Consider the following 26595-nt stretch of genomic DNA (forward strand, 5'->3'; position numbering starts at 1 on the left):
TTGGAAATATCGCTGTCTCTATCGCCAATAAGGTGGTATCACGTTAAGTGTGTACATAGGTAAGTAACGCGTGAGATTAAGTGTTTCAGAATACTTGGACACGTTGCTTAAACTGTCCAACTGATCAGCTAAGTAGATAGCCCTTAGACAGGAGTCAAAACCACCCCAAATTCCTACAATTCTAAGCCTGTCTGGATATTTATTTGATGATACCCGAAGGTTCTATGAGGAACTAAGCACGAGAGACAGTTTGCGTAAATCAGTAATATTTTTCGCAATTTAATTACGGTGCTATGATTAATGCCATTGACACGCCTTTGTAAGTGCTTGTATAATGAAGGAAAATTTGACAACGTAAAAAAGTGACCAATATAATGGATATATTGGGTAAAGACAATGCTTCAAGTTCTTCAGCGTCGTTGACGGGTTGAAATTAATACATCAAGTGACTCTCATCTCAAGTTCCTTATAACACATTTTAACCATATGTTGCAGAGTCAACCCTTGTTACATGTATGGCGTTAAGGCTCGAAAGCATACGCCCATACGCAAGTGAAAAATATGAGTAATCTCCCTATTTCTTGTATGAAAATGCCAGTGATAACAGGCAGACGAACCCAGATACATGTATCTAAGATCAGTTCTTCATAGTTTATTCAAAAGATTATTTATCATTTTCTTTTGGATAATCTTCAAATAATGTTTGTTTTGTCCCTAAAAGATATGAATTTGACATGTTGAAATCGAGTAGCTTATTCATTTGTCATGAGAGTTATTCCCGGGCGGGCCAACAATAACACACTGATTTGTAATCGTGGTTTATGAACACCTTGTCTTGAGTAATTTTTTCATTAATTTTAATTTGAGTGATTTACGTAAACGCAGACCCTGTAATAGCACGCACTCTTAAGATTAATCGTTGTTCAAATATTGAGCGTGTTTTTAGATGACTACATTACCAGACGACGCGAGAAGGAGAATATCTGGGAAGCGGTGGTTACAACATGAGTTGTCGATTTAATGACTTTTTCAACAAGGTAAACAAGCTATTTTGCTCACTTAAAAGTGGAAAACTGTTTTGTATACCTTGATGAATACTGTTCTTCAAGAAAATACACAAGATGGTTTGTTTATTTGAAGTGAGATGTTGACGAAATGGCGATAGCAGGGAAAATTTATTAAAAGATTGCAGTCTTATCAAGGGATTTTGCAGTATTCCAGTATATAAAAAATATGACAGGTTAGCGACCCCCTCACCCCGCCCCTTGCAAATACAAATAATATCAACTCTGTCACTGACACGCCTCATAATCAACTTTTTCAAAGTCCAAAGGTGGTGAGAGGCTCCTCTTGATAGAACGCCTCACTGCGGCCATCAAGGCGTAGGCCAGGAATCGAATCTCAATAAACAGGGAGGAATTAATTTTGCTTGTTTGCTCTTGGTTTTGTGCTGGATAGAGGATGGCAGCAAGTACCCCCTCCCCTCCCCTCCAATCCTGTTCCACCTCTTCGCGCGTGAAAAATAATAGATGTAGATGGTGATACAAAGACAGATATTTCCTTCCTGACCACCAGAAAACTGGACATTTTGTATACCACCTGTGTGCAAGGAGAGCTTTGCACCCTCCCCCCCCCCCCCCCCCCCCCCCCCCCCCCACACACACACACACACACACCTTATCTTACAAGCCATGCTGTATCTATTATCTATGCCCTGTGGTTCGGAATGTGACTGTGTGTCACCTGGCATGCACCTGTCCTTGGAGAGTTACCGTTGGCGATGTGACCGCCAGGGTAATAATTGCCCACTTCAATCAAGACTTAAATGATGAAAAATGATGAACTTGTATTTCATTTTGATGGTGTTTATTGTACCAAAATGGAACAGATTGCGTGAAGTTTTATTGCCGAGCTGATATTTGGTATTGTTTTACTTTAATAAATTTAATGATGAGCAGTGAAGTGACTGGTTACAAGTGTCGTTACAAATACCGCAATCCCACCGCGCTGCTAAATGACAGGTGAGACCTTATCATTATCGTGGTTAGCCATATTAAGTGTATTCTCATTCATAAATTCTTCTACCTGATGAGTAAATAAGTTGGCGTCGCGTTTAATAAATCTCTCTTTAAAAAAACGCCAGAAGACAATTTACCTGTCGAGTCGCTAAAATATTGTCAAATAATACCGATAAACTTCAAAAATTACAGATTAAACCAGTGATATTACGACTTCTGTGTGTATCCTGGGCCTCTTGAATGAATTAACAGGGCTTATAGCGCCCGAGGCGAAATGTCGTTAATAGATACACAAGATAGGACTATTATTCATATGGAAGATTTGGCCCAGTTTGGCGCACGCTTTTGGGCTACCATCTGTGAGGGGTTCATATCAACACTGATATTTACAAAGCCGGCTGAGTATCACTACAGGCGCAAGAGAGTGCCTTCAATTATTTCAGAAAAAAATGATATCCACATAGTTGCATCCTATCTTCTCGTTTTAGTGCATCGTGGCTGTTAGTTACGTATATCAAATAGAGTACCGAAGACACTCCTACTGAGGCAAGATTTTACGTCATGTGATACGTCGGGGGCGTCCTCTTGCTGGGAAACAACCCCAACGGCTGTATATTTCGACGGAAAATACGTCTACATACAGACGAGGTGAGGGGCTCGTGTGACCTATTGCTGCAGACTCAAAGGAGACAGGTATGTCGTTATGCTTCATGGTCATTAAGTGATCTCTTTGACAGAATGCTAAGGTAACTAAGGGACGCCTTGGATAGCTTACGCTTTTTAGTAATGAATCTTGCCGGTAACTTTTCTTCAAAAAATAACACAATGTCTCGTTCGCATGTTTTCAACTCTCAAACTGTGCGTGCGTGTAAAGAAATCTCTCAATCTCTGTTTTAACATTCTTGGATAATCAGTAAGCCCAAGACGCAAGTAAACAAGTAATATCACCTAAAGGGACAAATGCACTCACCATCTTTTTTATCGGCCCATCTCACACATCCAACTTTAGGTTTCATCGCCGAGAACAAGACCGGTGTTATAGTGTTCCTATTGTTTGTTAAAATCCTTTTGTGGTGGCTAATACAGAGGTATGTATATACGAAAGTAAGTTAATGCAAATTGGTCCCAAGGACCTACAAGCCAAAGGAGTGCATGCACTGTCCCTCTGGAATGACAATGAGGCAATATATTGCGTGTACCCTATGGCGAGTGTTAATAATTAGCTCGATGGTAATCAAGTTGTTTGATGAACCGCGGGATGTGCACTGAGGGGAGTGATGGATGCACATCACACGCGCGCGCGCGCACGCACACACACGCACGTACAGATACTTAATTATGCACTCGGGCTGCTCAGAGTCCTTAACGCAGAGAGGGCAGATTGGGGTAGTAAAAAAGATATCTGAAAACAGACCAAGTTTGAGTCTTATTTAACAATTTATCGTTACCTCGGCCCTGCAACAGAGCTATCTAAAAAGTGCAAGAATGTCAGTAAAAAAATATTTTATTTATTTATTTTGTATTTTATTTTCATCGCAATTTTCAAATGATGTTCCCCGGTCAGCAGCTTTCATGACGGTATATAAAAATTGGACCTTTTTAAGCGTTGCCATACGGGTAAATCGTGGGTGTGTACCTTTTCCTTGACGTCGTGTCACCAAGTGGAAAGATCAATTCTCAGAAACAGCAAGGAGGACAATTTCCACTCGTGACTCACCTGGATGTGGCGTCATTTCGCTATGACGATGTCCAACGATAACAGCTAACGAATTTTCTGTACTTCATTGCACGGTGTCCTTCAGAAGGGGGTGCACTGCATTTGGAAATTGACGCTCTATCTACTGCGCATCATCTACCGTCCCCAGACGTTTTATCGTACGTGAAGCCTTTTATCAGAAAATGTAGCTGTTAGATACGTATTGTTTTGCAAGGATAATCTATTCTTATTTCTATTTAACTAAGAAGTAAGTAACCAGGGAGGGGGGTTCGGGGGGGGTGGGGTGGAAAGATCCGCCCTTTTGGCAGAGAAAAGATCCTCTCTTCGTTTAATTAAATCTAGGCACAGGCAGGTTTCATGGTAAAAGGTCCCCTTTTTTACTCCTTTGAAATTGCTGCCTACGGACCTGGTATGCAGCCCCCCCTCCCCCCTCACAATACTCACGCGCGCGAATGATAGGAGCTTTTATAGACCTTCCAGGAACGACTCTCATTATAAAATTTGATCTTCCAAGAAAAACACATACGATTATCGGTCACATTGATCATGACTTTCTATCGAAGTATCTATCCAGGACGATAGATATGAGACATCCATGTATCACGTAGGCCTAAAGTAAACGTGATTGCATGCGAAACATCTATGAACCGATAATTGTATCTCAACCTGAGTAAACAGTCTGAATTTTCAACTGAGGCCAATACCTAACCTTGATTTGAGTTCAGTTCGTTGGCTTTTGTCTACTTTTGATTTAATGACGCCAAATGAAGGACAAGTCGTAATGTTTCAATACGTGCACTTGTTTGTCGACTAGGTTGTAACTTTGGGTGAAACGCAATTAATTGGATTGAGGGACGCGTGTTGCCAGTAAAATCTGTTTAAAACGATGTCGCGCCGCACTCATTCTCCTTATGATGGACAACTGCATAGGGAGCGTTCCCATAAACCCATCGTACTAGCTGCATCGATCTAACTCTGCAGGGATTCTCGCTAATTTGCATTCAGTTTAAGCGGCTTACATGTCCGGCACGCCTACTCAAGCTGCTAGGGGGCGTGCCAGACAATTAGGCCGATTACACTGAATGCACATAAGCAAGAAACCCCGCACAGTTAGATCGATCTAGCTAGAACGATAGGTTTATGGGAACGCAGTCATAGATGCGTACTTTTCGCTGGACGGGCAGACGGACAGACGGGTGGGTGGACACCTGACCACCAAGATGGTCAACGCGACGTGGTTTTAACCTGGCACTTAATGTACTGATTTACCTGAGTTTTTTCTTTCTACAGATTGTATAAAGACAGAGCTCCAACAAGATTTCACACTGTTGCCGCAGTTGATTTATTAACCTAATAACCTCAAAAGACACAAGAACCAGCTGAAAACTATTTTGGCAAACAAACGCAGTTGTACGTTTAACCGACTACGGATATTTCTTCGGGGTTCATTTAAAAAGTTCATTCATAAACTCAACACGTCATTTCCGAAATTGTTGCATCTTTAAGGCAAATCATTTAGTCAACAACAATTTCATTCACAAATTCAGTGTTTCATGCCACCATTGACCTGTGGCGGACGCGTGCGCCTAAGGCGACAAACATCACTTGGCGCGTAGTGATACGAAAGGCGACGCGAATGGAACGCCGAGACAAATATTCACCACACATGCCGTGGGCAAATAAATGTTGATTCTAATGAAAATAATGTAATGATTCTCAGACACGAAGACAGGCGCTAAACAACAGCAAGGGCGACAACGAGATCCCAATTAATTCCACAAGAAGTCCGCGGCAGAATTTTGCCCACAATACATATAAACATAGTTGACATCGAAAAAATAGGCACACTTGTATACGTCACCCAATAGCGGTAACAGAAGTGGATCACAATGTTTGCAATTAATTATATTAAATAAACGTTTTAAACAAATACCGTTTTGCAACTGTCAAACAAAAAATCCGACGAATTTTTTTCCAATTCATATTAGAGGTTGCCAGGTCACGATAAAACTGCGGATATGAGTGTACTCCTACAAATCTACTTTACGCAAAATGGAGGCCGTCCGAAAGGGACGTTACCTATTTATACATGTACATTGTTTAAAGATTGTAAAGCCATGTTAGACTGCCCTGACTGAATGCGACACTGTTTTGATTCAATTCGGAGCTATTGAGTTCGATACATGCATGAAAATTGCATTTGATTGCAAACATGCCGAAAGACACACTTCTCAGTTTTTCGACTTACGTAACGTGCAAGAACAAGTGCGACAAACACCTACCTTAATTCGGTATGAACTAATAAAATTTCGGGAAAATCTGTTTTTACCGTGGTGACTGATGACGGTCGCCAGTTGAATTAGATGAATAAGCGATCAGCCTGCTTTTTTATTAACCAATGTATCGATAGAGACGAGGGCGTACATTCAGCACAAAAACCAGATAAGAATGTTTTTGACTATCAATTGGCCGATAAGGTGCTAAACGTCTGTTGGACGCCTTCCAAAATCAAGATCAAATAGAAAAACATGATAAGCTTGATACGTTGACGAAACTTTGCGTCACATGACGCAAAAGTAGATTCCAAGCATTCTGGAGGAGGCCGCGCTGTGAAATCGCCGATCAAAGGTTCAGCGCGAGCTCGTCCGAAAACTGAGCGAGTGGGAACCGTTACTCTTTTGTGCGTGCTGCAGTCAAATATAATCATTTAAGGTAATACCTTTTTTTGTCTAAAATATATCGATCAGCCTGTACTGATCAAAGTCCACTCTAATTTACATACAATTTGCATAAAATGTACATAAGAAGTGATTTAAATTGATGGCTCTATTGATCAGTGCTGATGCATTTTTTTAAGACGTGCCAAGTCATTCACATGTACTTTGCCAACTTAGATATGTCGAGTCTCAACGAACACATCGTTAACAAATTATGTTTGTCTTTTTTAAAAAACGAAATCTTTTCGTGAGAGACTTTCCGTTTTATCATGAACTCAAAGTTGAGAGCATTTTGATGAGTACATACTACAGAATTAGAAAGATTTTTTATCAGGACGATATTATGTAAATAGATGGCGTAGGGTATCATGAGATGGCCTGGTATTAGTTCATTTATCACAAAAACAACTTTATCGACTAGCCTATCATCGCAGTTATTTGAGGAGAAGTTGTTATAAACAAGTCTACATTAAATCAATCTAAGTATTGATCCGCACTTAAATTTCTGTTTAAGTTATCGCACTTGTCTATTTACAATGTGTTTTTATCTTTTCTTTCTGCTACAAATACCTTGTCAGTGATTTAAAAGAATGAAGGTGGCGTTTCATCATTACTCGAATGCCGGGGTCTCAATCTTTTATCTTAGGAAATTGATAATGCACTAAACCCCGATATATTTGAGTGTACTTGTGCAATATTTTAATACGATGGTTTTATATTCACTGATTCAATAGCTTTTTTATGTTTATTCTTCGTTTTAGGGATCTGACTGAATACAGGTGAGAAAATAAGTCTACCGAAAACAGCTTGATTTAGATCTGCCGACGTTGTGCAAAGACAAAGGTAAGTGGTAAACCTGAAACTTCAAACTGCTTCATGAATTTATCGCGCCTACTTGCATTGTTGAAATCTCAAACAGCTACTTTTTAGAAATGTTTAATAACCATTCTTAATAATTGTCGTTTTGAAATGATGATTGTTACATCTGAACAATAATCATTTTTCAAAATGGAATCTTCAGTCCTAAGTTTGCCAACTACAAATATAAAAAGTAATACATAAAAAAAAGTACTCAGATAATTATATCAGTTGAGTTGAAATATTTTTAAAAGTGCATAAACTGTTAGTCATTCTGATTAGTCCGAAGTTTTAAAAATCAGTTTATCCAATAATTTATCTGTCAATTTATCTTATTATTTAGCTAGGTATCTATCTTACTTTACTTACTGATTGGAGTATTTATCTTGCAGGTGAAATCGCAGTTTGGTGCCTCAATTCGTCTTCCAAAGCTTGTCTGGGAATAACCCCAGGTAGGGGTCGCTTTATTTGCAAACTAAAATGAACTAAGGGCAATAATTCTGATGGCAAAATGCTGAATCGCCAACCTTACATTTACCTGCATAGATACTGCTTTACTATAGTTTGTTCTATACCTTTTCCACTGCTATCAACGGATACTCAGTATATACTATATCTCCGTATTTGGTTACTATATACATCATTGACAACCATGGGAAAAAGAAACGTACCCATTTTGCTAAAATGCACCGTCACTCTGCCTTGTGTGTTGTAATAGTTACATGCAATTCCAGCCGTCTCGGCATTTTAATCACTTGACTTGTATTGATGAAGAATGTATTTTTCACAACTTCTTTATTCTCACAGACACACTGAATGTGACCACAGCTAAATGTTTTCAGCAATACTTGAATCATTTTTTAACGTACTGACAAAGCACCAATTCAATCAATCTCCGTGCAGATATACATCAATAACCGTTATCACTTTCAGCCATCTTGGTTCTTTTGACTTACGGTTCAAGAGTGCTTCGAGTTTTGGGCAAGACCCTCTGAGCGGTTAAATATCGCATCAGACGTGGTTGATTAAAACGGATCTTCTTCTTCTCTCTCTCTCCCCTTCACTCTCCACCCCTGTCAAATGTAAAGGTACTCCTAAAACGGTTTTTCTTTTTTAGTACCACATCATAATTCTCCTTCCACCGCCTCCCGGTCGCTTATTTCGAGTTATTTTTATTCATCATTTATATCCTGTATACCGCATTCATGCAATCTGACGGGCATTTGCGCAGAAATCACCCCACGATTATCCAATAATCTGTAGGCAATTTATTGGTTGGCGCTTACAAAAAAAAAGTAAGGTACGTTTGTGCAAAGGTCTGAACAAAGTATATTAATCTTTGTCGGTTTACTTATTATGTTTTTATGGAAAAAAATGGAAAGCTAAAGAATTGTTCTAAAAATGATGGCAATTTATCACCTGTTGTATGACTGGTTTTTATTTTCGTCAGGATGCCCTCATTAGGTATAAGTATTCTTTTTGTCAGGGGACTAATGGTAGTTTCATGAAGACACCAAAAGAAGCTTTCTTTTAATCATGGCGATTTGTAGGACTTTTATTCTAAAATAAAACAGTGCCACGTCTAGGCAAAAGTACTTCAAGGCACCGTCGACACAATGATTGTCCATTTATAAAAACACCGAAAGAAGTACCCTATGATTAATGCTTATATTTTCCTGTTGGCTGAATTTGTCTCGTTTTAATAGAGCAGGGCTTGTAAGAGGACTAATACAAAGTGTATTCAGTCTTTGTGGCGGTCCACCGACGGCGCCTTAAAGCTAGACTCAGCAATCTGTCTCTGTGGCTTATAGTGCGATTTTATTATTTCTAATAAACTTAATATGACTGAGGAAGTTACTCCCAATAGAATAAAAACAGATGAACCGATTGGATTCTTTGATTGCAATCAGTCACGAAAAATCTGTGAGAACAAGCCAGTTTTTAAAATGACAATGCGTCCTTCGAATCTCGACCAATTCAATGCACACGTTTTGCCACAATGTGTCCCAAACAGTCAGCTTTTGTTCTAAGACTTCCTATGTGTTTTGTCACGACAAGCACTGTCCTTGTTCAGATGTTCTCGTCATTAATACTGTAGAAAAACACGGAGAAAAGCACGTTTTTGTTTGGGTTCAATTTGGTAAAGGAACTGAGGCTGAAATTTCGTCTTAGTTTTAGACTATCATTTGGGTCTATTTTAGTCTGGGATAAATCTGTAGAATTCCACTGAAACGACTAGTATGAAACGACTGCAACTATTAGTCCAAAACATTTGTCATTTCTTGCTATTTCTAAAACAGGCTTAATATTTTGTTTCAGTCGCACCAGTTTGTACTTTCAGCACTTTTTTGTAGAACAGACCTATTAGGCCTCATTCCCACTGTAGCTATCGGTCCACGTGGAGCGATCCAGCTCCGTGGAGACTCTCGCTGAAGGCAATCCATTTAACAGATTAACACGCCTTTCGTTTCCAGCGTACTCGAATAATCAGCAGCTTTTCTGTATTCAACTCAAGGCCACCAGAAGGGCTTTCACAGCCAATTGTTACAGTTCCCATGCAGAGAACAGAAGCGTCTGTCAAGACAATGAAAATCACAAAGAAACCTATTGTACTTTTATGCAACATCATGTCGTTTTTGTTTTACGAGTGGGAAAATTACAGCTTTTCCTTTTCCGACAGCATAATGAGAGACACAGGCTTGTAAAATATAATTATTTTATCTGTTTCGTTTATTTTCATGTCTTGCTTGCATGTGGCAAATGATGATAAATGCTATAGCAGTTTCTAAATTAGACTGAATAAATGCAATAGGGAGTCACCAGTTGGTTAACTTAGCTAGCTAATCAGTTGTCTAGATAATGTAACTAGCCAGTCTTCCGTTCAAACGTCCACTTTTCTATCTTTAAAGTAAAAAAACAGCAATTTATAGCGTTTGAAATTGTATTAGGATCGCCTAATGGGTTTAAACGTGTCGAGCCGCATTGTTAACGAGGTAAGATCGTGCATCTTTCAGTCTCGACGGCTGGGGGGTTTATCAGATCAGATTTCTCACCTTGTCCTTAAAAAATTGAATCTTTTTGTAAAAAAACTCGTTATTTCATAGCGTTTTATACATCATTTAGACTAGCCACATGGTTTGCACAGGCTTATCAGCGAGGCCTTAGGGGTGTGGCACTTGAATATAAAGAAAGGGGGGTTATAAAGTTTAGATAAGGTCAGGTTCGGGCGATCACAGATACGAAAAAACGGTCTACTTTGTAAAGTTTATTGGTTGTGAGGTGAAAGCAATTAAGATTTACACCGCATTCAGATTCAAACATCGTACCAGTTAGATCGATCCAACTCTGTGGGGAATTCTCGCTAAATTGCGTTCAGTGTAATCAGTATGAAATTGTCTGATGAGCCTCTATGAGTAGCTAGGGGGTAATTAACTTCCGTGCGCGCTCGGCTTAATTACTCCCTAGCAGCGCTACATGTAGGAGGCGTGTCAGACATTTAAGCCGATTACAGTGGTTGGACCTAGGAAGAATCTCCAGCAGAGTTGGGTCGATCCAGCTAGTACAATGTGTTTATCTGAACGCTCCCTAAGAGTTAGACATAATCGGTGTGTTATTTGTATTGCGTGTTAACTTATTTTAAGAAAAGGAACTTTATGTTTTAACAAAAACTATCTCGTTACTGCGTAACTGGACATGCCGGCATTAGTCTTTAATATTTTTAGACACATTACGATATGCATGCACAAACCTATTGCATACAACAAACATCTTGCTGGTGTTCGTAAGCATTAACAATTGTCATCTCTTTTCGTTGTCATTATCGTTAAAGAAAGTTCAGGCTCCCCTAAGGCGAGTTGGTAAGCTTCGTTCCTGGTACAGGGGGGTACTTAAGAATTTGCGGCTCAAAAAAGGTTATTTTTCATCAGTAACCCTGGGACATACATGTAATGTCTGTAATGTCAGAACTGTGGTTTTGAGACAATTTTACAATTTGATGTTTCAATCTGGAAACGTTAAGTCCCTACAAGGGGTAAGATGTTGATAATCACGGAAGGCCCCTATGACACCAAGGGAGAGAGAGAGAGAGGGGGGAGAGTGACGAAAGAAAATGCACATGATTAGACCGTTTTATCCAACATGAGGAGCAACAAGTAAATAGAGTAAATGGAGAAAGGAAAACTAGACAAAGAAATAGCATCCCAAAGTTCAAATCGTTCCATCCGTCATGCTGAATTTGTAACGCTATTTGATAAAGTGCTGGGGTACGAATAGGGCCTAGATCTAGTTATTTCACATATCTCCATATCTTAGCAGTAAAAGCAGCCAAGGAATAGGTAATTATTTTATTAATATACACATACACCAAGTGTGATAACAACACAGCTCAATTATTGGTAATGAACGAGAAATCAAGCCGTTTTAAATGCCAATTATTTGACAACAATCTACTGCAGCACGTACGCAGCTTCCAAGATCTTTTCCGGTGAGATATAAAACACGAAAGGCAATAATATGGCACCGAAAGCGACCATGGAAATTTTAACCTTGGTCAACAATTACTGCGCCACGCGCTACGAAAATTGCACACGCGACATATTACTGTCACCAAAATTAGTAAGCATCATAATTACACATTCCACTAAGTACTGCCAGATAGGAAAAGTATGCGCCCGTTCCATGCCACGCCCTCTTTCACTAGCTTCAAGCGCCATTAACAAATCTGGCTAACTCTCACGCAATGTGAGAAATTAAAGTAAATGAAACAATCACCCTAATAAATTGAACGTCTTACAATTTGAGTCCTATCATAATTATTCGGAATGGCATACTCACAGATTAAGACGCCCTGAACTGTTCCAAAAATGAAAAAAAAAGCTGATGGTTTCAGTCAATGGCATCTACAAGGACGGACAGACGGTCGAACGGACGAATGATGAATGACCTGACAGCTCGCCTGTCATGCAAGTCTGAAGTCAGCTTCTTGCAGTTGGTCGGTCTATAAATGTCTTTTGGCGCAGGCTCCTTTAGCTGTTAGCCACGTAGCTGATGATCATTCTACTCAGAGGGTAAATTTCCTCGTTGTCCCAGACTTCCTCGGATGTCACAGTTCGGCAGTTTGGCAAACTTGTTAACTATCCAGACACGTCTAAGTCGGCTGCGAAACGCCCAGACTTTTTAACGCTAGGAAGCTCTTGGTTGAGTTTCGGTGAGGCGTGGCGCAATGGTTTGCAGGCAGCTGAAAATAAGTCATAATGATATATTCGCCATCTCTGAATCGAACAAAATAGAAAATTGAATCTGAATTTGGTACTGAAACTGCTGTTTGTTGCACAACAAAAAGGAATTGTCCACTTGCATGGGTTCTTTCATATGTAAACTGAATTTTTGTCATATAATCTGACGTCATTTTTGTATGTGACGTTAAATCTTGACTTGCAGCCCCAGTTCTTTTTCGTGTTCGTGTGGCCAAAGAATACCTAATTGTAACGTGATTTTCTTTCTTTTGGATAATTTCACTGGTGTGTCCAAGAGGGGGAAATGAAAGGGCATGGGTATAATTCCCATTGGACCTTGCCATTTAGATTGGAATAAGTGCTTCAAAATTTAGCAAATGAGGTCAAAGATTCAGGGAAATAATAGAGATGCGAATAGTCTCTTGGTTCGGGTTTGTTTTCCACATCACTATGTGTAAATATTTTAACTGCGAAAGGACACACATGCATGTATATATCTTGAAGGGCCCAGGCACTGTGCATCGGTATATAAGTTTTAGCAAAGTCATTTAATTATATATAAAAACTTTTCAACAAAAGCTTTATCAGAAGGAAAATAGCTTCTTAAAGAGAAAAATGGGTAAATAGTGGAAAAACGTATCAATCATCAGTGGAATGAGATATCGTGCACCCTTTGCTACTGTTGACAAAGTATTATTATATGTTGGAAGAGGGATACTTATGAAGATTGATTAGACCAGTACGATAACGAAAAAATGGCAATAAAGTCCATCGTTCACACACACCCCTGGTTAGTCAAGAAGATCAAAGAAGCAATGATTGACCCGGCATTCCAGTCGTACTTGAGTGTCCGGTCACAGAACTGTAAGATCACGGACGCAAGGCCATTTACCCGCATACCATCAAAAATAATGGTGTAACGACGGACAGTGGTCATCTCTTTGGCCACCTGTCAGACTTGCACAGTGACGATAGTGCTGACCTTCGCAGAGGTCATGCGAGTACCATTTGGAAAGTCGCCTGACCAACCCCACGTGATGAGATGATATTTTACATTGTACACATGTGAAACCGACCACGAACTGTTGCTTTTTGCCATGATACGATGATACTCATGAAGAAAATGACCTTATGTTGACGCATATTGTACATTCTTTTTGGGGGAACACATAATTTTACTTGTCAGATAAAAGTTATGATGAGATATGCAATATTGGTGAGAAACGTACATGTTCATGTAAGCGCGGCCCAAGACAGCAAACATCACTAACATGCGTTCGCCATACTTGATGAAGAGAAGCAGCTCCTAGGAGAAAGAACTCTTGACTTTCCTTTAGATACCAATGAATAGACCGATAATTGAGTACTCTCATAATCCTCTTCAAATATGAATTGGTGGTACAAGGACTTAATTTGTTTTTACTAATTCACATAACCAGTTATAACAAATACCTCTTGTATTGAGTTCTGACACCTTCATTGTAAGCGTTTATTTCTGGTTTCCCAACTGAACAGTCAAACCTTGTATCACTGGTAATTATCTTAATTGTCCCTATGCATTTTGGGCATGATATACTCATATGCAATACACTCATAATAGTGGGAGTCAAAGATGGTACAATGTATGTGTAGATTTGTCTTTCAGTTTATCAATAAAAACATCACTGTCCCTGGGTCATTATCCATCATCAGTATCGTTTATTGAGTCATTTTTACTTATAGCCCTTTGACAGGGGAGAAATATTTGCAATGACTTCAATTATATTTATGACCTTTCCCCTTGACCTTTACAATGTTTATTATGTTCTTGATTAGCGTAGAGTACCTTTTTGCGTGTTATAACAACTTGCCATAAAACAGGACGAACGGATTACCACCATATGTTGAACCTGCTTTGGGACTTGTCCTTGGAAAAACGCGAGATTGTGAGTTCTCATCATGAGATCTCATTGTGCAACGTCGACTTTATGAGGACGATGTGATTTCTCGAGTATCACATGTGACAACATTCAAGGTCAAGCGCTTAGGTCAATAAGGGGGGCTATTTTTCTGAAAGGTTGTTTATTTTGATAGTTTCAGCACAATAATGGGATAGACTGAAACAAAAATAATTGTATCCAATGACTTACTAAAGTTTAAATCGATTTTCGCTATAATTCATTGATTTAATAACTGTTCAAGATTATAATTATATTTTAGGCTACAGGTACCTTATAACACAATGTATTTATCACGAAAAAGATATTTGGTCAAAGAAGGAAGCTGCGCTGTTTCTTATAATAGACTTTTTCTGCACAAGAGGAAAAAACATCACTGAGTTAGTTTTACTACATTTAGGACAAAGTGCAACTAATTGAAATAAATGAAATGATAGCATGTTTTGGATTTACAATATCACGGCAAACGGTGTAAGGCACCAAAGAAGACGAAGGCAATGATGAAGGCATATTCTAAAAATGACAAATATCCCTGCTACTGCACAATATGAGGATTTGGATTATTCTAAAGGCACGCTTTACGCGTTTGAAAATGTCCCGTATGTCATAATTGTTATCCCTCAAGGCTACTTGCAATATATTTCCCAATCCATACAACGATTTAACCCGTCAAATCTCGACCTTCCCTCCTGTAATGGCAATAAAACGGCTGTCTAAAAGAAAAATGTTTACTTAAAAATCGCACAGATCATTGAATTCATTTACAGGTACCGGTTTATCAGTGATTAGTCAGACCAGGAAATCGCTTTTTTTAAAGAAAATAAGGTCTGTAGGATGTGTAGGATACTTGTAGATTAGTAACACGTTAGATTATATGGGCAGTGGTTCGCACTGTTAAGGGCATTGGCTGCGATGGGTTTTTGCAAAAACAATTTACAACATTTACATACATTATTTGGAAATAGGTTCATTCGTTGTAACCGTAAAACCTAGAAGAACGATTATTAGTACCTGTGGATTAAGGAAGTAGATAGGACTTAATTCCTAGCTGGGAATAATTAGTAGGCGGGAAAGTGACTCGTAAAGCATTTGATCTTGGGGATAACACGCTTTGCAAGAGCAATGGGTTAATTGTATTGGAGGTCTTTGGTCAGACGAACTTGTGCATCATGAAGTGACGGAAAGGTGAAACTCTCGTCACAAACAAGATGTTAGCCCTCTAATTGAGGAAGTGTAAACAATTACGGCGTCACGAATGTCGTGCAGTTTTATCAACAGGTATATGTACCCTCCCGTACCGGTGTATATAGCACTAGTGGGTGTGAGAGCCTAATGAGATAACTTGTCTAGACAAGTAAAATATTGAAATATTACAAGGGATGTGTCTCAAAAACGCTCTTAAGTCACTTTAGGGGTAAACCTTCTAAGACTTAGCCGACTAGGTTGCGTTTCAAAAAGTATCTGAACAATCGCTTGCCTCTTTTTATCGGTTCTTTAACTAAACCTTTAGAGCAAATTTGACAATATATTTTACTCTTAGTGGCGACAACATCCAATCTAGCTTTTTCAAAAACCTGTATTTGGGGTCATTCGTTCGTCAAAGCTCTTAGATCAAAGTCGCAAAGTCGACATTGCGTTGTTTGCATAGTCGGCTGCATGTATCAGATTTTAGCCGTCGAAGCTTAATTATCTCAAGACCCTTAGACTTTTTAGACGACAGACAGGTGAGATCAAAGAAGAGGTGGTGGTGAGGATTATGATGGTGCATGTAACAGCCATCCTGATAAAAAGGTATGTGTCTGATTACCTGTACTAGTAAAAAACCTGCATTTCCACCTTGTTCCCACTTAACATGGGCAAGACAGAGAGTGAGACCAAGTTAGATGGTTAATATCAGAAGTGGGCATACCCCAGGAGTCTTTTGACCTGTTCTGGCAGTTGCAAAATCGATTGAAGTTTTTAAACGGCTACAAGAATAAAATTGTCAATCATTTACCAATATTTGGCATTCTCAAGACCATCCTCTTTCTCTCTCTCCACAAACACACACACACAAACAAATACACCCACTAATCAGACAATACATACATTGTATGTGCAGTATATAACTTATTTTTTGCTATCAGTTCGACAGTCAATGTTTGACCTGGGTCGGGATCCTATCACAGAAGTCTCTTTGTCATACTGTCAAACAATAACCATATTGCCAACAAGCGGTCTATCGCGACGTGTTTACTTGTTTGTTCTGTTATCTAGCATTGTTCTTGATCGCAAGCTTTAAAAAAGCATAATTGGCATCACAGCTTGGAAACTAGATTGATGAATATCCAAATATGTTGCTGTCTTTTCTGTCTCTAAATAACCCTGGTATAAGACGCCTATACTGGAACATCAAGTGCTCATGGAAATAGTTCCTTTTCTATTCAAATTATGAAAATACCTTTGATGACACCTTGGACCTATGAGTTTGTTTGAAAGGGTGATACATGACTTACAGGTGGGTATTGGATGACTTATACCTGTAGATGGGCACTAGATGACTTATACATGTAGATGTGGTCTAATGGATTGAACTAGTGAGGCGGCATAAGGACATGTTCTAAAAAGCTGACGTACGGACAAGTAAACCGATTTGAATACAACCTAAAAACACGAGTTAATAATAGTATGAAAATGATACAGATTTTTAACCGAAAGGTATTGGATTATTCAGAGGTACCCTTTTGAAAATAAATTATCTTTATTAGTAAAAAATTACCAAATTTTAATACAAGGTACGGGGACCTTGAACGGATTGGCGGTGGATTGTATTCATACTGAATTTTCTTAGCATTTAGTTAATTTCAAAGAATGGTCAGGAAGGCGTCTTTGGGGTCAGTTTGTGAACGAAGGAATAATGCGAGGTTGACTTTGGACTTTAAGAAAAATGTATGGGGTACATGTACCCGAGCAAAATATATTTTATGGAGTATTTGTCGCCAATTATCGGTTTTTCCTGCCTATTTTGTTCAATATGCATGCCTTCTCTGTCATATTCCCATATTATATGAAGTTTGCAGAAGTAACTGTTTTGCAGCCGAAGCTTGTTTCCCGAAGTGATTTCGATGCATTGTTGAGAGGTTTTATTGAGAGAGATGTAGTTGAAATGAATATAAAAAACAGCTAAATCTTTATTAAAGGACAATGTTCATGTAAAAATCCATTTCTCGAATTTTGAAGATACAGCACTCAATCTATACACTAGAGGTATGTTTTAATCGATCCCCGCCATTTAAAAATTATAAAAACAATCTATTAGTAGAAAAAAAGCGTTTTAGTAAACCTCACCTCAATATGCAAAAATGAAGCAACAGATCTGGGTCACGTGGTACTGTGACGACAATCACGATAAAGGTCTATGAGACTCAACTGAGCTGCAGGTGCATACAGACGGAGAAGTTAAGGAAAGTTGTGTTGAACGGAGTTGAGGAATTTTCGTTATGCCTCGGTGTGTTGCCGTGGGATTCACCAAAATTGCAGCTCTCGTTGACAATCTTTCTTTGTCTGTGACGGTCTTCCGTGACTTACTTACTAACTTCGGTGACAATAGTTGCGATGCTCTAGATCATGGTCACCTCAGGTGGTTTAGATCATATCAAGAGCTGGTAGTCTTTCATATTAACTGTCATCAGTTGGCAAACTTACTGATTGCTGATGCATTTTAAATGCATTGTAGTTGACCAAAAGCTCGTTTACAACAAACCTGTTAATTATGCACCGCTGCAATTCCCAAGCCAGGTAATAACAGGTATGAAACTCGTCTTGGTGGGCTTTCATATTTTTCAATATATCTCATTTATTTCATGGGGTTATGTTATTGGTATTTGTAAATGACGTTAAATATCAATACTTAAACAATTAAGTTCAAACACGGTCGCGAACATTAATAAAAGAAATTGCTCTCAGGGTATCTTGAGGCTTCCGTGGAAGAAAACGTGTTGAGGAAAAACAGGAAAAAGAGCGTTATATTAAAGAAAAAATGGGAACTGCTATAATAAAATGGTTCGTTATCCTAATTCGTTTATGCTTTGAGGATTTGTTTCTGAAGATTATTTCATCTGAAATATTAAATAATTTAAAAGATTGATTATTTTATAACTTAACGCAAATTCTGCGTCAGTACGCAATTTTTTTTTTTTTTTGCAAATTTGTAAGCTTATAACAACGTGCTATAAAGATCTACTCAACAAAAAAATTTGCTTGGGTAAAATTGAGTACGGAATGAACTGGAGACACTTGGCTTGTCATTAAGTTTACACGAAAATATGTCAGGTAACTTTATACTGTCTTTGAAAGAGTAAAGATTGAAAGATAATTTTAGACAAACTTTGACGGGGGAAATACCTACAAAGAGTAATGGGCTATTTCGCCAACATCTTGTTGAAAATTTTACACTGCAATTCTATCAAATAAGCTAAGGAACTAATTGCCAAATTAATACTCTCATCACATAACAGGGGGGTAACCAGACCTGCAAAAATTGTACGCACATATTTAAAAAGATTACAAGCACATACAGCAAAATGTAGACTTACGCAAAACATGAAGGACAGCGTAATCACAGCAAATGTACCTCATATAGTAGCTTAATTTCCATTAATAATAAAATCATCATTTAAGTCAAAAATATTCTTGCGATTTAATAACTATTTTAATTTACCCAGAACGGTATATTTATTTTTAAAGGCGGTTAACTGAAATATAGTTTTATGATTTGTTTGTGAAAATTGCCCATGTCACCCTGTTAGTTTGGAGGTCTAAGCTGGATCAAGTCCGTGTTAAAATTCCTATGAAGTTGTGCAGGAAAAATTCTTCCTTTCTTTCTCTAGCTCCTCGATAAACCTGGTGTTCAGATTTTATCTAGTACCCCCAGGTCTACGGGAGCTGCGCTTTGTAACTAACGCACAGGTAGATTTTTACCTGAGATAACTGGAGTAAAGCTTAGATAGAGAGTGCGTTCGATACAAGCAAGACAAATTGAATGCCATTTAACCCTCTAATTAAGAGGTAAAGGAAGTTCCAGGTAGATGGATGATTAAGATAGGACTTGTAAAGGTAACGGGCATTGTTTACCTCAGTTTAATAAAAGTATGCAAGACGGAGTGTCAGCGGTTTAATAAAATAAATTGAATTTCACAAATAACATGGACCTCATATGCAATAATCAACATTTCCCTAAACTCATTCAAATGCAGTGTTTTATACAGCTTGGGATAACCATAATGAAATGCTTGTTAAAGAAATGACTAGACGGGAAATGGTTTTACACAGCTTCACGAGGATTTAGACCCCTCGGGTAAGAGATTTGAATGAGTATAAACTTTTATCAGAAGCCAGAGAAGTCATCTTACAGGTAGACAATGCAGCTCAGTTTGACAGCTAAGCACGCTCTGTTCTCCAGTGGCTCGATTGTCGTCATTGGACCACGTGACCACGTAGCTCATTAACTCCCAGGCCGAGCAAATAGGACGTTTTTTAAAGCCAAAAATTTACAAAATGAGCTTTTAATTTGTGTATTTGGATAAAGATATCGTTAGTTGGGCATCTTTTCTGAAGAATATGTTCCGTTCAGGCCATTCTGACGGCATGAAGCAAACCCTTTAAAGGACAATGTTCATGTAAAAATCCATTTCTCGAATTTTGAAGATACAGCACTCAATCTATACACTAGAGGTATGTTTTAATCGATCCCCGCCATTTAAAAATTATAAAAACAATCTATTAGTAGAAAAAAAGCGTTTTAGTAAACCTCACCTCAATATGCAAAAATGAAGCAACAGATCTGGGTCACGTGGTACTGTGACGACAATCACGATAAAGGTCTATGAGACTCAACTGAGCTGCAGGTGCATACAGACGGAGAAGTTAAGGAAAGTTGTGTTGAACGGAGTTGAGGAATTTTCGTTATGCCTCGGTGTGTTGCCGTGGGATTCACCAAAATTGCAGCTCTCGTTGACAATCTTTCTTTGTCTGTGACGGTCTTCCGTGACTTACTTACTAACTTCGGTGACAATAGTTGCGATGCTCTAGATCATGGTCACCTCAGGTGGTTTAGATCATATCAAGAGCTGGTAGTCTTTCATATTAACTGTCATCAGTTGGCAAACTTACTGATTGCTGATGCATTTTAAATGCATTGTAGTTGACCAAAAGCTCGTTTACAACAAACCTGTTAATTATGCACCGCTGCAATTCCCAAGCCAGGTAATAACAGGTATGAAACTCGTCTTGGTGGGCTTTCATATTTTTCAATATATCTCATTTATTTCATGGGGTTATGTTATTGGTATTTGTAAATGACGTTAAATATCAATACTTAAACAATTAAGTTCAAACACGGTCGCGAACATTAATAAAAGAAATTGCTCTCAGGGTATCTTGAGGCTTCCGTGGAAGAAAACGTGTTGAGGAAAAACAGGAAAAAGAGCGTTATATTAAAGAAAAAATGGGAACTGCTATAATAAAATGGTTCGTTATCCTAATTCGTTTATGCTTTGAGGATTTGTTTCTGAAGATTATTTCATCTGAAATATTAAATAATTTAAAAGATTGATTATTTTATAACTTAACGCAAATTCTGCGTCAGTACGCAATTTTTTTTTTTTTTTGCAAATTTGTAAGCTTATAACAACGTGCTATAAAGATCTACTCAACAAAAAAATTTGCTTGGGTAAAATTGAGTACGGAATGAACTGGAGACACTTGGCTTGTCATTAAGTTTACACGAAAATATGTCAGGTAACTTTATACTGTCTTTGAAAGAGTAAAGATTGAAAGATAATTTTAGACAAACTTTGACGGGGGAAATACCTACAAAGAGTAATGGGCTATTTCGCCAACATCTTGTTGAAAATTTTACACTGCAATTCTATCAAATAAGCTAAGGAACTAATTGCCAAATTAATACTCTCATCACATAACAGGGGGGTAACCAGACCTGCAAAAATTGTACGCACATATTTAAAAAGATTACAAGCACATACAGCAAAATGTAGACTTACGCAAAACATGAAGGACAGCGTAATCACAGCAAATGTACCTCATATAGTAGCTTAATTTCCATTAATAATAAAATCATCATTTAAGTCAAAAATATTCTTGCGATTTAATAACTATTTTAATTTACCCAGAACGGTATATTTATTTTTAAAGGCGGTTAACTGAAATATAGTTTTATGATTTGTTTGTGAAAATTGCCCATGTCACCCTGTTAGTTTGGAGGTCTAAGCTGGATCAAGTCCGTGTTAAAATTCCTATGAAGTTGTGCAGGAAAAATTCTTCCTTTCTTTCTCTAGCTCCTCGATAAACCTGGTGTTCAGATTTTATCTAGTACCCCCAGGTCTACGGGAGCTGCGCTTTGTAACTAACGCACAGGTAGATTTTTACCTGAGATAACTGGAGTAAAGCTTAGATAGAGAGTGCGTTCGATACAAGCAAGACAAATTGAATGCCATTTAACCCTCTAATTAAGAGGTAAAGGAAGTTCCAGGTAGATGGATGATTAAGATAGGACTTGTAAAGGTAACGGGCATTGTTTACCTCAGTTTAATAAAAGTATGCAAGACGGAGTGTCAGCGGTTTAATAAAATAAATTGAATTTCACAAATAACATGGACCTCATATGCAATAATCAACATTTCCCTAAACTCATTCAAATGCAGTGTTTTATACAGCTTGGGATAACCATAATGAAATGCTTGTTAAAGAAATGACTAGACGGGAAATGGTTTTACACAGCTTCACGAGGATTTAGACCCCTCGGGTAAGAGATTTGAATGAGTATAAACTTTTATCAGAAGCCAGAGAAGTCATCTTACAGGTAGACAATGCAGCTCAGTTTGACAGCTAAGCACGCTCTGTTCTCCAGTGGCTCGATTGTCGTCATTGGACCACGTGACCACGTAGCTCATTAACTCCCAGGCCGAGCAAATAGGACGTTTTTTAAAGCCAAAAATTTACAAAATGAGCTTTTAATTTGTGTATTTGGATAAAGATATCGTTAGTTGGGCATCTTTTCTGAAGAATATGTTCCGTTCAGGCCATTCTGACGGCATGAAGCAAACCCTTTAAGCAAAATCGGTAAATAAACCACGCTCTGTTGAGAATGATTAATGCTCAGCTGCATTATCTACAAACAATTTGTTTTGTTTTTATATCCAACAATGGCGGTGTTTTCGTACCGGTTGTGACAAAAGACCCTTCTGTAACTATGAGCATCGGAATGTTCCGTTCTCTCGAAAATAACGATCGCCCATGCAACTGACTTCGCGGAAACTAAACCTATTCTTTTTGACTAGATGTCTCTTCAACACATTCTAAATCCATAAATTGCTTTCTGCTCGTGTTGGATTCTTATATACTACATGTGGGCATTACCCCCGGAATACATTAATAATTCCAACATGCATCGCAGAAGAAATAAATCCAATTGTCTATGAAAGATGGTGTATTTTTGTCACGAACTATGAACTATATGTTGATAGCCAGTGATAAAACTCAATATTCCTCAAACGATCGTCTAGACCTTGAGTAGTTAAAATCTGGCTTTGTGCGAGGCATGTGTAAATCACACATAACATATGCATAAACGTACGGATATAGAATTTTAAAATATTCTCAGGATGTATAGAATAGCGGTTAATATTCTGGTACTACAACATAGAGAACCGAAAGAAATTGTTGCGGGAATCTTTGGATAGACCGTCCAACACATTGAAGTTACAGCAATAAGGTGAATAACGGTGAATAAAGGTGAATAACATTAGATGGCAGCACTTATAAATTGTAGGACAATCTCAAAGATATTCCGATGAAGTCATATTCAGCGTCAAAAATCAGTACATATATTCTATGTCCCTATACCCAACAACAATGGTAAACACGCGCAGTCAGTGAAGCAATTCCTGCAAAAAATTAAGAAATGGAACATACCGGTAAAAGGACCTGTCCATTTTTGTATCCTAAAAAATTCAGAAGGAAACATTGAGATAAAAAGATAAACTTTCAACTTACAGAGCTCTTGCCTCAGCTAACTTCCCTCTCGTTCGACCCCATGCCGAAGTGTGGAGGGGTGAGAAGAAAGGATTCATTCAAAGATTCTCTCGAGTTCTTGGTTATGGGCCGTTTGCAGAAGACGGTCCTTTATCACTTCTGACATGCACGGCTTTATACTGCGCGGGCCGTCGTCGAAACATTGCGAGGAGACAGAAGGGATGTTACGTGACATGAAGAAATTATTTTTCACCTTCGTCTGTGGCAACACTTTTCCCCTTTCTTAAAGCCAAATATGTATAAATATTCTTATCAGAAAAAATTTTCTATTCTCTTACTTTTGAAAAAAAAAAGGTATGTTATTCTAAGCTTCAGCACAGTTGTCTGTATAATATTTCATAACGTGCTATCATTTAGAATTCACGCGTGGAAGTTAATGCGTGAGCGACTTGTTTATGTGCGTTTGGTTTTTCGCATGCATCTGTATCCGTTTCTGTGCGTTTCTATCTCGGTGTGGGGGATATGTGTATGCGTGTGCGCGCGCATGTATGTCGCCCCTCGCGCAAACCATCTGTCTCCTCATTTAAAACAAAAGCGGTACGTGTCATACTTCAATTTCCCTCCCTCTAGTGTGTGACGCTTAGCATCGATAATTTATGACGAAAAGCGAAGGTAAGGTTCCTCCGTAACAAACATGGCTGGCGTGTGCAGCCGTTGAAAATAGACAGCCGAAATATCAATTGACTGTGATGGGGATCACTGGACAAAGAGCGTTCGAATAGTCTGGTCGCCTCAGTTTCATCGTGCGCACTGGCCAACACGGTGAGTTAAGTGTTTAAGCTGTTTGATATTCTACGCAACTCCCCCATGTTTTACTAACCTCTCTTTGGTGATAAGATCCAAAGACTCAGAAGGCGACCAATAGTGTGTTCCACTTCGTACTTCTTGTTGCTTTCAATTCGACTTCGTCTTCCCGTCCATCGCCATCGTCTCTATATTGTCTAAGATGGTAAAATGCATGCTGCTAATGTAGGATGTTTACCTTGTGGTAGTCTAACAATATATATCTGTCAGACGTGGTAGCATAGAGCGCTGACTGATGAGAGGCCAACGTGTATTCGCATGCAATATAGCAGTCGGCATAGTAGAAGCACTATCTAAACGGAGATTATCTTTTAAGTACTTTCCACCCTTAAATGTGACAGAAATCTGTTATATCTCGTTCAAAAATTGTGTATTTTCCTCCATATATTTATACACTGCGCCTGAAAAAGTAATGATGTATGCAGATTTTTTTTCTTGGGGGGGGGGGGGGGGTACATGTAGTCTACATGCACGCGCGATCACATTTGAAACGGGATGTTTTATGTTTGAGGTTCTAAGCTGAGTATTTCCATCGCAAGTGCCAGTAAGCTCACGTGATTAATTTCCGCGAACACAAGCTCCACTTTTCTTCACTTATGACGCCAAGGACAAATTAGCTTGGCATCACGTTACCTGCATGGTTTCTCCATAGGACTTTTCTTTGGGGCACTAAGGACACATAGGACTAACAGATAATTTTAGTCAGCGTGTTTGGGTATTAAGTACTAGTGGCTCAATCAGACTTAGAAATGTTACTCAAATTAAAAAAAAACAAATTAATAATAATAATAAATAATAATAACACTTCAGTCGAACTGCCTCAGCAAATCAGGCTTACTGCAGGAAACAATAGGTTCCAATCACCGGTGAATGAAGTTATGCAGTATATGCAATAACATATGCATGCTAAAATTGTGTTCAAAATACAAGGTACACGCTTTTCAGAATTTTGGGACTTTTCAAATGCCTGTCGCATGACGAAAACACCTTACATTTTATTGCTATTTTACCTGATTCAAATGTTGTGACAGTCACGTCTACATTAGGACTGTCACAAGTTATGTGGTTAAAAACTTCTTTATCTCAACCACTCATAGTTTGCATAAAAACCATCATAAATATCTTTTCCCCCTGAATCAGTAGCTTCATGAAAACACAAACCACACTACGATTAGAATCTTGAAGACCAACAATAAGTTATAAATTTCCCTGCATGATTCCTACATTCTGAGGTTACCACTAATCTACAAATATATTTGATGGTTATGTTTAAACACTGATTCGGCAAAGAAGAAATGACAGACAAAAAGAGTTCCATTGATGATAGAATATCTCAAAAGGTAAACCACGGTCGAGGCTGATAAACAACCTCAAGAATGTAAATAGCAGGGCTTGTGATTTCATCACATACAAAATGTTATGACAAACGATAGACGTCTACAAAGATAAAAAGACCGTTTTTAACGAACGTACAAATCGAATTTCACTTGAATACTGGTTATTCGAACCGAAAACCCGGTGATTCAGAACCATGAGAGAACGTCGTTTAGATTGTTTGAAAATCAAAACAAACATTTTCTTTACCTAATAGGGGTAGCAAATGTCCATGTACAACGACAATGATAAAGTGCAAATGCCCACCTTAAAATCCGCAAAAGGGCCATAACGGTGGAATCACGCAAGTTCGGTACAAACACCTGCGGACTTTCCAAACAAAATAAGACAAATATCATAGTGATTTTAGGCCCCGTTCCCATATACCCCATCGGTCTACATGGATCGACCCAACTCTGTGAGGAGTCTTGCTGACTGCAATGGGCTTAACTAAATGACTCGCCTCCTCCAGGCGTTAAGTAGAACACAGAAACACTGGTGATAATACGGGAATGTTGGAAACAAGAGGAGGGGAGTCATTCAGTTAAGCTGATTGCACTTGAGGGACACCGCAGAGCTGGGTCGATCCACGTAGACTATGGGAATGGGGTCTTAATGTGTACTTTCCCTTTGATGAGCGTCCTTAGTCATACCATATTTCATACTGGTATAAGATGCAATGTTCACATTGTCAGATTAATCAATCCATGTCTTATCGAAAAATGCAGCATTTTTGTAGCACGAGCAGTGATTAAGTAGGCTAATACTGACCAGAGGAAACCCACCATGTATGGTGTAACAATTTTAAATAGTGTTCTTAGGGAAGGGCCCAGGAGGCCGTCGAAA

General features: G+C 38.5%; 2 protein-coding genes across 9 annotated transcripts in view; one reads left to right on the forward strand and one right to left on the reverse strand.

The window, feature by feature from the left end:
- Positions 1 to 23675, reverse strand: part of LOC106157804 (dual oxidase maturation factor 1) — a 46227-nt gene extending 22552 nt beyond the window's left edge. Inside the window, exons 1-2 of one of the 4 annotated variants that reach the window (XM_013533551.2) lie at positions 23533 to 23675; positions 12144 to 12546 (exon numbers count right to left, since the gene is read on the reverse strand). The gene's annotated coding sequence lies outside the window, so the exon portion shown is untranslated. Of the gene's footprint in view, positions 1 to 2988; positions 3167 to 6017; positions 6127 to 12143; positions 12547 to 23532 lie in introns of those variants that run through there. The other 3 variants (XM_013533552.2, XM_087018573.1, XM_087018574.1) reach the window with 3 other exon arrangements.
- LOC106151065 (dual oxidase) overlaps positions 2529 to 26595 on the forward strand; it is a 50754-nt gene continuing 26687 nt past the window's right edge. The window contains exons 1-3 of one of the 5 annotated variants that reach the window (XM_087018571.1): positions 2529 to 2711; positions 7214 to 7295; positions 7703 to 7762. Coding sequence is in view for 1 of the 5 variants with exons in the window: in XM_087018569.1 (XP_086874695.1) it covers positions 16968 to 16978 (11 nt within the window). In the remaining 4 variants the exon portion in view is untranslated. Of the gene's footprint in view, positions 2712 to 6288; positions 6448 to 7213; positions 7296 to 7702; positions 7763 to 16253; positions 16273 to 16774; positions 16979 to 24127; positions 24334 to 26595 lie in introns of those variants that run through there. The other 4 variants (XM_087018570.1, XM_087018568.1, XM_087018569.1 and 1 more) reach the window with 4 other exon arrangements.

Source organism: Lingula anatina, chromosome 7 (genome assembly GCF_051362555.1).
Source record: "Lingula anatina isolate TDL-2025a chromosome 7, LinAna3.0, whole genome shotgun sequence".
NCBI lineage: Eukaryota > Metazoa > Brachiopoda > Lingulata > Lingulida > Lingulidae > Lingula > Lingula anatina.